The 14,440-nt window shown below is 35.7% G+C and overlaps 1 protein-coding gene across 2 annotated transcripts in view; it reads right to left on the bottom strand.

Annotated features, from left to right (window-relative positions):
• Nucleotides 1–6,521: 6,521 nt before the first annotated feature.
• Nucleotides 6,522–14,440, bottom strand: part of SMC2 (structural maintenance of chromosomes 2) — a 67,567-nt gene continuing 59,648 nt past the window's right edge. The window contains exons 24-26 of one of the 2 annotated variants that reach the window (XM_027039588.2): nucleotides 11,254–11,401; nucleotides 10,067–10,243; nucleotides 6,522–7,414 (exon numbers count right to left, since the gene is read on the bottom strand). In XM_027039588.2, the coding sequence (XP_026895389.1) occupies nucleotides 10,085–10,243; nucleotides 11,254–11,401 (307 nt within the window). In that variant the 3' untranslated portion in view covers nucleotides 6,522–7,414; nucleotides 10,067–10,084. Of the gene's footprint in view, nucleotides 7,415–7,504; nucleotides 10,244–11,253; nucleotides 11,402–14,440 lie in introns of those variants that run through there. The other variant, XM_015077215.3, reaches the window with a different exon arrangement.

The raw sequence follows: 14,440 nt of genomic DNA on the forward strand, positions 1-14,440 counted from the left end.
GCAGGCTCCAGGCTCTGAGCTGTCAGCATAGAGCCGGATGCGGGGCTCGAACTCACAGACTGCGAGATCATGACCTGAGCCGAACCCGGACGCTCAACCGACTGAGCCACCCAGGCGCCCCTCCCATCCCCCTTCTGTAAGGCATCAAAAAAATTCCATAATAGTAACTGAATACATCTATCTTCTTGCATTAGTGTTTTTGTTTTCTTTGGGTAAATACCTAGCAGTGGGATGTTGGATCATATAATAATTCTATTTTTAATTCTGTGAGGAACCTCCGTGATATTTTTCACAGTGGCTGCACCAATCTACATTCCCACCAGAGTGCATGAGGGTTCCCTTTTCTCCACATCCTCACCAACACTGTCTTTTTGACTTTAGCCATTCTGACAGGAGTAAGGTGAACTCATTGTTTTGATTTGCATTTCCTTGATGATTAGTGATGTTGAACATCTTTTCATTGTTTGCCATCTATATTGCCTTCTTGGAAAAAAATATCTATTCAGGTCTTCTGCCCATTTTTAATAGGATTATTTGTTATTTTTTGTTTGTTTTTGGTGTTGAGTTGCCTAGGTTCTTTACGTATTTTGGATATTAACCCCTTACCGGATATGTCATTTGCAAACATCTCTTCCCATTCAGGAGGTTGCCTTTTTGTTTCACTGATGGTTTCATTCACTGTGCCAAAGCTTCTTATTTTGGTGTTGTCTCAATAGTTTATTTTTGCTTTTGTTTCCCTTGCTCAAGAGAACAGAGTTGTTAATATATACATGAGTAGGTGATGACTAAATGCCTTTATGATAGACTGTACAAGGTTTTATTGTGGTGCATAGTGAGGGAAGTGTTGGGGAAAATTAGTTGTGGTTCACATTAATGTGCTAAAATTAAAAGAATTTGCTCTTTAGAAGGTAGCATCATAGTCTCCTGCAAAGCAACACCTTTATTTCACCCTTCATCTGCATAAGTAGATAAATGTTGAGCTAAATTTTGGTTTTGTGGTTTCTTATATTTTGTATTTTCCATTTATTTTGGTTTTATAAGAATATAAGTGAAAGGAATTCATTGTAAAGTTTATGCTCACACATGTCTAAATTTTGTATGAAAAGTTTCTCCCTTTAAGTGGTTTTTACATTATTGAATAACGTATTGGAAACAACCGTGTAGTTGAAAGACCAGGATCCTTGGAATTAGATACATATTCAAATGATGACCAGCTGCACCTTAACTGAGCAAGTAACTTCTCTGAGCCAGTGTTTTCTCATTCTGTGAAAATAACAGCAACTTTGTTGAGCTGTTAAAATCAGGTCATAGATGAAACTAGGTGCAGTAACTGTAGGCTTGTTTTCTTTTCTCCTTATCCTGAATCTAAAATTTTCAGCAGCAACCAGGGAATAACACAGGCTATGGATTAGCATCACAGTGCATTTTTGGTTCATTTAGCCCTGATTAAAATGATGGGAGAGGGAGTGGAAAATAAAGCTTAAAGTATTGGAATTAATAAATTACTCATGTTTTTCCTGGTCCCCAAAAGCCGTGGTACTCAGGATGTTTAATACCTGCTTCCTTTACCCCCGAAACCAAGAACACACTGTATACACTGTATGTTAGCTAACTGGAAAATAAATTACATTAAAAAAATAATATATTAGTCCTTTTACTGAGCTGGAAGCAATCTCAGCTAGTAATTTTCAGATTTTTTTTCTCTCTTCTTCAAACATGCCTTGAAGTTTTGATCCCAAGTAATTAGCACAAAAGCAAACTTCTATACCTAAATTACAAAGGGATTTAAAGTTCTGTATATTCTTGCCCCCTTTGTGTCAGATGAATTAACCAGATAAGTATGAGTTTTATTTCTAGGTGCTCTTTATCGTTGCATTGATCTATGGGTCTACTTTTGTGCCAATAACACACTGTTTTGATTACTACAGCTTTGTAATGTAACTTGACACTGGGGATTGTGATACTCCCAGCTTTGTAAAGATTGCTCTATTTTGTAGTGCCATACAAGTTTCAGTATCATTTGTTCTAGTTCTGTGAAAAATGCTGTATTGGTAATTTGATAGAAATTGCATTGAATCTGTAGATTGTTTTGTGTAGTATGGGCATTTTAACAACATGCATTCTTCTGATCCAGGGGCATGAAACGTATTTCTATTTGTGTCATACTCAATTTTTATTAAAGTTGACAAATGTGAAATAAAAACCTTTCAACTTTGGGACACAATAGTTTAGACTTTCCACACCTACAAAAATAGAGTAGGACACAACATATAAAAGGGCTGTTATAGATTCTATTAATTCTTTGGAGGAAAAGTCTCTGTTGCTTATAAAATTTTACTGGGAGACTTCCTTACAAGTATGATAGTATGACAAAACCCTAATAGGAACTTCTCAGAGTGAATATGGGTCTGATGATCTCATTCTAGTTAGTTTGCTAATCCATAGTGTGGTACATGAGCTAAATACCATGGTCTATTTCATCTTGAACTTTTATGAGTTCTTACACTCTCATTAAGAAAATCATCTTTGGGGCGCCTGGGTGGCTCAGTCGGTTAAGTGTCCGACTTCAGCTCAGGTCATGATCTCGCAGTCTGAGTTTGAGCCCCGTGTGGGGCTCTGTGCTGACAGCTCAGAGCCTGGAGCCTGCTTCAGATTCTGTCTCTCTCTCTCTCTCTCTCTCTCTGACCCTCCCCCATTCATACTCTGTCTCAAAAATAAACGTTAAAAAAAAAATTAAAATCATCTTTGAGCTCAAGCCATTAATAGGTTACGGGCTTTAAAGAGTTGCACTCAGGTGTTCACAATCTACTAGAACTAAGATGTGTTCATTTACTACTATTATCCAATACTCTTCGATGCCTTATGAAAGGGGGATGGGAACAGAGAATGATCTGTAGAGATGGTGGTTTCTAAGTACAACTTGGGAGGATGGGTATGCTGTTGACACAGCATTAAGAACATGAGCAAACACAAGAAGAAAGCTGTATTCAGGAGTGGCAACTGTTGCAGATTGGGTGGCATGTAGGGTTCATAGAGGCAGTTAGTTTAGGATAAGCTGAAACTCCATAAAGTGGGCTGTTAGAGGCTTAGAATGCCAAACTGTTAAATGTGTAGTAATGTACGTGAGGAGCAAGATGCAGAAAGGAGTAATGAGCCTTACACTAAACTCCAGAAGATGCTTATGACCATCAATAAGAGCCCATCCTACAAACCACATCAGAAAAGTTGCGTAAAGGATAATATGTAAAGCTTCAACCTATCAAAGAAAACTCTGGCCCTTAACTGATGGCAAGAAAAGGGGCAGCTTATGCCTACTGTTCTGTCATACAATTAAGGGATTATTAGCCACATTTCACTAGATTGGTATAAAATGACCAGTGGCATGAGCTTTAGGACTAAATCACAATCTTTGTTCTCTATGATGGATGGAAGTGTTATCTCTCCTTGCTCCCACCCGTGCATGACAAGTATCTTGTCTATTAAAGGCAGAATGTGAACGTTAGCTGAGCTCCAGGCACAAACACAGGAGTATACCTAACACAGTTTGTCATAAGGACTGAGTATGGGCTTTTTATCTGGACAGTCTTGAGCTTAAATCCTGGCTCCCCTCTCCCACCCCTTATTTTCTAGCTGTGGAAGTTTAGACAAGTTATTCAAGTTTCATACCTAGAGTTACATATACTAGGAAACCCCCCAAAATTTTTTTTGCTTTGTTTTCCTTGCTTTATTGTGGTAGTATCAGACTGAACCCAAAATGTCCCCAGGGTATGCCTGGTTTATAGGATTCTGTTTGCTACAGTTGAGAATAAATATGTAATTGGAGTATTACATAATGTAGATAATCCTTTCTTGATACAAATAACACAATGCAACAAGGGATCGCTTCTTAGTTGCCACGTGGAATCTGAAACTCCATTAATAAAAATATTGCCCCTTATAACATTAAAATTAACTGGTGATTCCTGTACTTAGGCTATTTTACTTACCCATGCAGGATTTTGTAGCATCACACATTAGTCAAGGGAAACCACCATTGATTGCATTATGCAGATCTTCAAAATGTTAACACATTTCACAATACAATATAAAAAAAAATCCTGTTAATATGACCACCAGTATTATCAGAACAGTCTTTATTGAGATGTCCAGCTCACAATGACAAATACAAGTTTGCCAGAATTCTAATTTTCATTTGAAAGCTACAATTTTAGTATTTGCAACAAATGTCAGGTTATTATGACAGGTTCATACTGTTCATTTTTAAGAAATGTCTAACCAAATGCCATAGACTTAATAACCATAGTTTGTCTTAGTCACCTGTCCAAGTAAAAATGCTTTTCCATGAAAAGTTATTTCAGACTACAACAGAAATAAGAGCATTTCTGCAAAAGAACCATGTTTTGGTATGCAGAAATGCTTTATAACTCCCATTTTATCAGATTATTAAAGACGTACTCAGGAGGGGGGGATAAAAAAATTTTTATAGCTTCATTAAAGACACTTCTAAGTGAGTCCACCATTAAAAAAAAAAACAAAACATTCAAATGCATGGAGGTGAAAATGCTATCAGTATTGCTAGCACAGAGTGCTGCCCCACCCTGGTTTATGCCTAGGTGACAGTTCTGCCCACCATTCATGACAATGTCAACATATGAGTTGACACATTCTGCACCCAACTCTGTCAGCTCCGAACATTCCAAATTTCTCCTATTCTGTGCTTTGACTTTTCATTTTCTTAAGACTGTCTTTTGAAAATATTCTTAAAATTTTAATGTTCCTTGATACTTTTTTTCTTCTTTTGAGGTTTGTGTTTTTTTGGTGTGTCCTAGGAAATCTTTGCCTAATCTAAGGTCACAAAAATTTTGTTTTCTTCTAGAGGTGTTATAACTACTACTTTTAGGCCTATGTCTCATCTTTAGTTATTTTTTTGTGTATGTTGTGAAGGCAATTTTTTTTTGTATAAATACCTAGCTGTTGGTACCATTTATTGAAAAAACTGAAAATGGCTTATTATCGCCTATAAATGTTATCAGATTCAGTTTGCTAATATTTTCAGGGTTTTTGCTCTTCAGACCATGAGGGCTACCAGGCTGTAATTTTCTTGTTTTATAATGTCTTTGTCAAGTTTTAGTATTAGAACCCTGGACTTATAACAGGTTGGAAGTGTTCCCCTGCCCCCTCCCCCCTGCCACTTGTCTTTGAATAGTAATATTTACAAATAAAACCACATGGAACTAAAGTTTTCCTTATGAGAGGATATTTAATCATCTCAATTGCATGAACAGATGTGAAGCTATTCAAGTTCTGTCTACTCTTGTCAATTTTAGTGAGTTTTATTTTTCCAATTTTCCATTTTGTCTAAGTTATTGAATTTACTGGCATGAAAAGCATCATAATTTTGCATCCTTTTAATTTAGGTAAAAGCCACAGTGGCAACTCTTCTTTCATTCCTGATATTAGTGACTTGTAATTTCTCTGGTTTGCCTGAATGGTCTAATTATAGATACCTGGTTCTCAAAACAAAATCAATATGTCAGCTTAATTTTCTCCATTGTTTTTCTGTCCTGTATATGTTGACTTCTACCTTTTATTATTTCCACCTTTCTATTTAATTTGGGTTTACTTTATATTTATCTAAAATATACATTAAGGTAGAACCTTAGACCACTGAATTTGTACCTATTTTGTTTTCTAAATCTATCCTTTTTTAACAATTAAAAAAAACTGATTCCTGACATAACAGAACAAACTAGAAATCAGTAAGAGAATGCTACCTGGAAAATCCCCAACTATCTGGAAACTTAAGAAATAGATTCCAAAAGAATTCAATAGTCAGAAGAAATGTCAAAGCAAATTAGAATATATTTTGAAGTTAAAGTTGAAAATGCAGCATATCAAAATCTGTGAGATGACGCTAAAAGATTACTACCTAAGAGGGCCAATGATAGCATTAATTGCTTGCTACAAAAAGAGATCTCAAATCAACAATCTAAACCTCTACCATAAAACTAGAAAAGAGCAAAATAAGCCCAAAGCAGAAAAAAGGAAATGAGACAAAATCAGTAAATGAAAACAGAAAGACAATAAAGTAAATGAAATAAAAAACTGGTTCTTCGAAAGACAATAAAATTGACAAACTTCCATCATGACTGACAGAGAAAAAAACAAAAATTACCAATATCTGGAATGAAACAAATGATAACTTCAGAGCTTGAAGACATCAAAAGGATAATGAGGAAATACCATGACTGCTGCACACAAATTTGACAGTTTAGATGAAATGGAACAATTCAGCAAAAAACACAAACTATCACAAATCACTTGTAAAACAGATAATTTAAACATCCCCATAACTATTAAAGAAATTGTATTTCTATTCCCCCCATCCCGCCCCCTAATCTCCAGGCCTAGAGTTTCATAGGAGGATTCTAATATTTGAAGAATTATTAACACAAATTCTATATAATTACACAGAAAATAGAAGAGGGAACATTTCCCAATTAATTTTATGAAGTTTACACAGAAAATAGAAGAGGGAACATTTCCCAATTAATTTTATGAAGTTAGTATTACCCCAAAACCAAACAAAGCCAGAAAAACAAAACAAAACAAAAAAACCCACACAGACCAAAGCCCTTAATGAACACACACAAAAATCACAACCAAGCTATTAGCAAACAGAATCCTATAAAACAGGCATAACCTGGAAACATTTTGGGTTCAGTTTGATACTACAATACAGCAAGCAAAACAAGGCAAAAAAAATTTTTTGGCTTTCCCAGTGCATATAAAAGTTCTATTTATACCCCCCTTTACCATATATTCATCTGTTTTGATTTCTTAAAATCAGATGGTATTTGTCTTTCTCTGATGGACTTATTTCACTTAGCATAATACATTCTAGCTCCATCCACATTGTTGCAAGTGGCAACAACATTTAATTTTTGATGGCTGAGTAATATTCAAAAAGAGATCAAACCACAAGAGACTTACCGATAGAGAACAAACTGAGGGTTGATGGAGGGCCATGGGTTGGGGGATGGGTTATGGGTACTAAGGCAGACACCTGTGATGAGAACTGGATGTTGTATGTAAATGATGAATCACTGAGTTCTACTCCTGAAACCAATATTTAAATTTAAAAGTTATATTTACGCTGTAATCCATTAAGTGGGCAACAGCATTAGGTCTAAAAAAAGTATGTATCTTAAAAATAGCTTATTGCTAAAAAATGCTAACCATCATCAGATTTCAGTGAGTCATAATCACTGATCACCATAACAAATATAACAAGGAGAAAGTGTGAAAGTATGTGAGAATTATCAAACTGTGACAGACTCAAAGTGAACCAATGCTGTGGGGAAAAAGGGTGCTGGCAGACTTGCTGGGTGCAGGGTGGCCCCAAACCTTCAATCTGTAAAAAAAAAATGCAGTTACCCGTGAAGCATAATAAAACAAGGTATGCCTCTACATAAAGAGAATTATAGACCATGACCAAGCAGGGTTTAATTCAGGAATACCAGGCTGGTTTAATATTCACAAATTAAGCAATGTAATTCATTCTTAACAGGCTAAAGCACTTACATGATCATATCAATCAATGCAGAAAAAGCAATGAACAGAATTCAATAACCCATCCATGATAAAAGTGACCAAACTAGGAACAGAAGGAAACTTCTTTAACTTGATAAAGAATATAAACCAAAAAAGCCTATGGCTAACATTATACTTAGGTGGTGAGAGACTGAATGCTTTCCTCAGAATTTTGGGGAAAAGGAAGATATGCCAGCTCTCATTATTTATACCACACAGTGCTGGAACTTCAAGCCAGTACAGCAAGAAAGGGGAATAAAGGCCCACAGATCAAAAAGGAAGAAAACCTATCCTGATTTGCAGACAACATGATGGCGGGAGTGGTTGGCCTATTTGATTACCTCACTGTATCAGAAGAGAATGGCTTCTCAAGTTTTTGCTTTTGCATTTGTTAGGGTACATGAAATGCCCAAACAAACCCCCCCCCAAAAAAAAAACCCAGAAGGAATCCTTTTCAAATGTTTGACATTCTTCCTAGAAAGAATTTTCTCATGTTGTGCATACTGCTCACCCAGGTGTGTCTTAAATTTATTATGTACAATGAACACAAATGTTCAAACTGTCAGAAAGGTAATATTCTGGAGCCCAACTGCCAAGACTGGTATCTTGGCTCTGCCCCTAACTACTGTCACCACAGACAAGTCTGGTAACTTTTGTGCTCAATTCAATTTCCTCAATTATGTAATGCTGATCAACAGTACTTACTCAAATGTGAAAACGGATGCAAATACGAATAGCCTCTGATGTCTAGAAAGAGCTCAGTAAAGGTTACTTATGTTATTGCAGAACTTTAAAGGTCCCTGACTCTCCCCTTCATGTCGTCTTCTAATCACAATATACTGACATTACTCATAAAAATTTAATATGTTTGAGGATTATCATCAAAAAGCATGATATATATGAGACAAAAATTAAGGAAGCAAATAGAAAATCTGAGGTAAAGAAAATTAGTTCAGATGTCAAAATATTCAACCTCACAAGTTATTTATCAAATGTCAGTTAAAACAGCAATGAACTACCATTTTATAACTAGTAAATCAGAAATAATAAAACTAACAGCCAGTGCTGACTGGGTTGTGGTCAACAGATATGTGATCTTACTGCAAGTGTGAACAGACAGAACTGTTTTGGCAAATCTTCAATACATTTGAAAGGAAATAAAAAAACTCCTGTCTGTTATAGGTGAAATTAGACTTCCTGTAACTCGGCATTTATAACTTTGTCTCCCTCTCCTCCCATAGTGGACAGAATGAATTCCAGATTCAGTCCTTTCCAGTGTGTCCCATTGTATCAGTTACCTGGATGTTATCTGACATCCTCAGTTGTGTATGAGAAGGATGAGGAATGTTAAAGCCAAAGCCAAGAACCATAAGCATATATTAGGGAAAGGGTAACATAAAGGAACTGAGTATCAAGAAGGGATACAGGGCCAAAATAATATACTCAAGATCAGATTAGATCATGTGAGCGCTTTCAAAATTCAGAGTTTGGAGACACTCTGGTGATGCAGAACTACACATAGTAACCAAATGGTGTTTGTTAGCGCTTCTTTTGAGTTCTTAAAGAAACTTCAACCTTTTGACCTGGAAAGAAGACACTAAGATATATAATAATCATCAAATTTTGAGTTCTTTCGGTAGAATGGATGGATCTATTTATATATTCATCAGACTCAAGGAAAAAGATAAATTTGGTTTAGTCTGCTGGCTCCTACATTCTCATTCACCAACAGACTGTTATTAATTGGATTATGAAAAGGCTAATAACAAAAATCTTTGAAAACATGAGACTTAATGCAACATACCTTCTCCCAGGCTTCTGTTAAAATACTAGTGAAGATTTTTTAAAAACTTAAGATTGCACAGACCAATTACTAAGCATATAGAAACATGATCTCCAAACATCATTAAAGTGAGAGAATCTTTCCAAAGGTTTCCTATCTGGGTCTCAATCAGGGCTCTGCCATTGTATCTTCACAGAACTAACAACAAATAGCTTGGTGCATGCCTAACAGCTTCCTGTGTGTTCCCTTTGTTGGTCCAGACACTTGCTTTATAATTCTTACCTAAATGACTTTCTTAACAACAGAAAACACATTAATATTACCTTAGGAATTAAACTAATTAAAAGCTGACTATCAGCTATATTTATCTTATAACTTAATTCCATCTGTTTCTTTTTATTTTTAGCTTTTACAAACAATGCACCACCAACCAGGTATCTCAGGCTCCCTAGTATAAAGAATTGTGTAAGAAAAAACATTTGAGGACATGCATAAAATCACAATCACAGTAATTGGACCATAGTTACACTGATTAAGAAAAGAGGCATCTATGTTCATTTATAAGTGATTACATAAAGGAAGAGAAAATACAGGTTAAGTAACAAAACAACATTACATTTTACATAAATAAGTAAATCCCAAGGTCTTTATGTTTAAAAAACAGGTCAAGGTAAAGGAGTAAATCTGTACTTTTAGCTTCAAAGGTGGTCATTTGGGTCCTTTTGCCTTGGATGTAGTTTCCTTAGGAATCTTTCCATTTTGACACTGAGTAAATCTGGCTACTGTAGAAACACCATCCACAAACTTGGTTTTGAACAGGACATTTGCATTGTTGAACATACCCTCCTTTAGGGACACCACAATGAACTTGAGGGAAAAAGAAAAAAAGCATAAAAGGTATTTTGTAATTTGAAGAAAAGCACTCCTGTTTTTATTCTGGGACTAAGAATTGTCTAGAGATATTTTGATTTTATTTCTTTCAATGCATGGCTCAAAGCAAATGCAAGTAACAAATAGTTATAATATTAGGCACCTAAATGAATTCTAGCTTTCTATATTTGGGTTTTAGGAGTCTTAATTTTACCTTGAGTGCTTCATTACCCAAATTTACTATTTCCTGCTGGTTGACTGCTTGTTGCTATCCTCTGCAGCTGGCATCACTGTTTTGTTGCTAGCTCTAAATGCTCTGGTGAAATATTTTTCTTTGTGATATTGCAAAAATATCAAAGGCTACAAGTTCCCACAGCACTACCACTAGTCAAATGGAACACTTATAGAATTCAAAATAGGCACCACTTCACTGTTACCTGGTAAAAATGGACCATAATAAATAAGTCTACGCTAACTACGATTAAGTGAAACCCCCGAGTTGTACACTGCATTATCTATATAACCATACTTGGCAGCCCCAGCTCCTGCAGCAACAGTTCAATAAAAACTAACTGTTCTTAAAGGGGTTTTTCTCTACTTCCCACCCAGGAAAAATGACAAGTACCCCATCAAGCACCACATGATTTTCTGATGCCTAGGTATGTTCCTAAGCCAGTCTTCCTTTGATTGTGTATCCTTTGGCAGCAAGCTAGAGAAAATAATGACGTTAACCATATTTAATTTCTAATTATGAAAAACTTAGACTCTCCCTCATGATACAACCAACAATTGTCATGCCTGGCTCTTTCTGTAACAGTAAACCAAACCTTCTTTCCTTATTCGAATGTGCATATATGTAAATAATCACTGTATATTTAAAGAGATACAATGCTTTCATGTTCTTCAATCCTAAATATCTTCATATTGGCCATTACTAAAGAATAGTTTTTGAATAAACACATACTATACGAAAACTATCACGGAGACATTGTCTTCCTGGTTCTCACCTGAGAATGCGTGAAATGAGTCCGCAGCATTTGTCCGATGTTTTGGGTGTGAGAAAGGTCCAAGGCTGCATCTACCTCATCCAGGATATAAATTGGAGCAGGTTTGAAGAGGAGCATGGACAATATTAATGACAAAGCCACTAAAGACCTAAGAAAAGACCAGAAGAAAAGTTATCAAAATTTGATTTTATCATTTTTTACCAAAATACTGAAGCAAATCTGCTGTCCTTTTATGGATAGTGCAGATTTAGCTGAAAGACTGCCATGGAAATAATTTAAAGTTTCAAAGTTCAACACTTTTGTTGGTATTAAAATGTTTATTTCAGCTTTTCAGTTTTTCTCTTCAAGTTTTATTTTGAAACTTATTTATCTTGAAACAGGTTTACATTCTTTCCCGTCAAATAATCAGGATTTTATAATTGGCACTTATCCTTAAGGAAAGAGCATGTTAATTTTTTTCTTTCCTTCCCCAGTTGCTATTAGATGCCTTGGTAGCAGGAGAGTAAAGTCTTAACAAGTAAGTATATAGTCAACAGCTACTATCTTTGTAATAGTAGAACTGGTTTAGTTACCCTCTTTCAAACTTTTACTATGTCTGCATATGTGTGCACGTGTGTGCGCGCGCACACACACACACACACACTCTTTATTGGCACCATTTAAGAGTAAATTGTATAGATAATGACCCAGTAATCCCATAATACTGGGATTACTGGGAAGTAATTCCCAGTGTCAGAAATTCAAACAATTGTATGATGGTTAATCTTGTGTGTCAACTTAACTGGATCACAGAGCACTCAGATATTAGGCTAAACTTTATTTCTGGGTCTGAGAATGTTTCTGGGTGAAATTAGCATTTGAATTGGAAGACTCTGTATAGCAGTTTGCTCTCTCCAATGTGGTTGGACATCACATAATCTGCTGAAGTCCTGAATCATAAGAAAGGTAGAGAAAGAATTTGTTCTTTCCTGCCTCATTACTCGAGTTGGGACATGGATATTCAGACTCAGTGTTCCTGGTTCTTAGAACTTCAGACTCGGACTGAATTATACCACTGGCCTGCCTAGGTTTCCAGCTTGCAAACAACAAACTGTGGGCCTTCTCAGCCTCCACGATAAGATGAAAATTCCTTTTATACACAAAAACATACCCTACTAGTTCTGTTTCTCTGGAGAATCCCAATACACCTTATTTAAAATTTGCAGTTACACATCTGAGTTTCTATAGCTCTTTTTCAGTTCTCTTCTAGCTAGCCATCCCCATTACTGTAGCTGTTTTTTTTCTAATCAGGTATCATGATAATTCTTAGATTTTTTTCTTTACCATAAAAAACAACAGTGAGATTGACATCTACCTCTATAAAGGGCAGCTGACGTCTCTCAAGCAACCTAAAGTTATTTTTTATTGGCTTTCTCTGTACCAAATGTTTAAGGCATTGCGCTTTCTTTCAACTTAATTTTGCAGGGGGGAAAAAAAAAACCTCACCAAGAAAAAAAAATTCTCATCAAGAGTTAAACTAGTATGCTGGGTATGTATCTAAAATAATGGTATTTATGTGAAAATTGTATCATCTTAATTATAGAAATAATTTCCAGGTCTCAAAAAGAAAGTAAGCATATATTTTCTGTTCTCCTCAAAACATTATGTAGGACTTTGGCAAAAAAGTTAGATGTTGGGATTTGAACTGTAGAATTCAACTTTGGTTAACAGGCACCAGAAGGTGTCTTAGACTGTTAAAATATTTAGGAATTTTATCATAATGAAATATAATCAGGGGAGTACTATTCTCATAAAAATGGCAAAGGCCTTCATTAGGGAAATTAACAGGTCTTAGTATTTTCTACATACATAAAAGTTACATGATGGCATCATAGGGCACATGACAACAATTTAAGAACTACAGATTGCACATCCTACAGGGGACAAAATATAAAATTAACTGTCTTTAATTATGGGAATATTCACAATTTTCTCTCAGTAGGCTTTAATTATTTGGTTCTCTGCAGGTAAGGAGTTAGTCCACATGACCTCTTAAGTTTTTCCTTAGTATGCCGATTGTCTGAATCACCATGTAAGGCTGGGGAAAAACTTCCCTGAAGTCTACAGCATGCTATTTCCAACACTATTCATTCCTTTATACAGATCTGAGTTTTTTCATCTGGTATCATTTGCCCTTTATCCAAAAACTTCCTTTAACTTGTACGGTTCTGCTGAGAGCAAATTCCTCCAGCTGTTGTTTTTCTGAAAAAATATTTACGTTGACTTCCATTTGAAGAATATTTTGGTTAGACATAGAATTCTAGGTTGCCACGTTTTTCTTTTAGCACTTTCTAGATGTTGTTCCAGATACCTGGCTTGCATAGTTTTTGACAATCCTAAAGTCATTTTTATATCTGTTCCTTGGTATGTAATACTATGCCTCTGGCTGCCTGAAGACAAATCACAATTTCATATAACATGGCTTGCTGTGTTACTGTATGTATGTCACGGGAGAGGTTGTGTGGTGTTTATCCTACCTACATTAAGTCTGTGGGTTTATAGAACTCATCAAAACGGGAAAATTTGGGGACATTATTTCAAATATTTTTCTTTACCTCTTCCTCTCTTTTTGGAACTCCAATCACATATATGTTAGATGGCTTAATATTGCCCCACAGGTCACTGTTTACAGTTCTGTGCTTCTCACTTTAGCTTTAACTTTCTATTGCTGTGTCTTCAAATTCACTCATGTGTCTACACTGTTTAATCTGCTAATGTCATGTGAGCTTTTCCTTTTGGGCATATTTTTTATCTCTAGCAATTCTACTAGATTCTTTAAAAAAATTTTTTTTAAATATTTATTTTGGGAGAAAGAGTACACATGAGCAGGGGCGCAGGGGAGGCAGAGAGGATAGAGAATTCCAAGCAGGCTCCGCGCTGTCAGTGCAGAGTCCAACACTGGGCTCAAACCTGCAACCCGTGAGATCATGACCTAAGACGAAATCAAGAGTTGGACGCTTAACTGACCAAGCCACCCAGGTGCCCCCTAAATTCTTTTTTTTTTTTTTATAGCTTACATTTCTCATCACATTCTTTTCTCCTTGTAATTCTTAGAACTAATTAATGTAATACTATAACTTCCTTGTCTGCTATTTTCATCACCTGTCATTTCTGGGTCTGTTTCCATTGAGTAATTTTTCTCTACGTT

This window comes from Acinonyx jubatus, chromosome D4 (genome assembly GCF_027475565.1).
Source record: "Acinonyx jubatus isolate Ajub_Pintada_27869175 chromosome D4, VMU_Ajub_asm_v1.0, whole genome shotgun sequence".
Lineage (NCBI taxonomy): Eukaryota > Metazoa > Chordata > Mammalia > Carnivora > Felidae > Acinonyx > Acinonyx jubatus.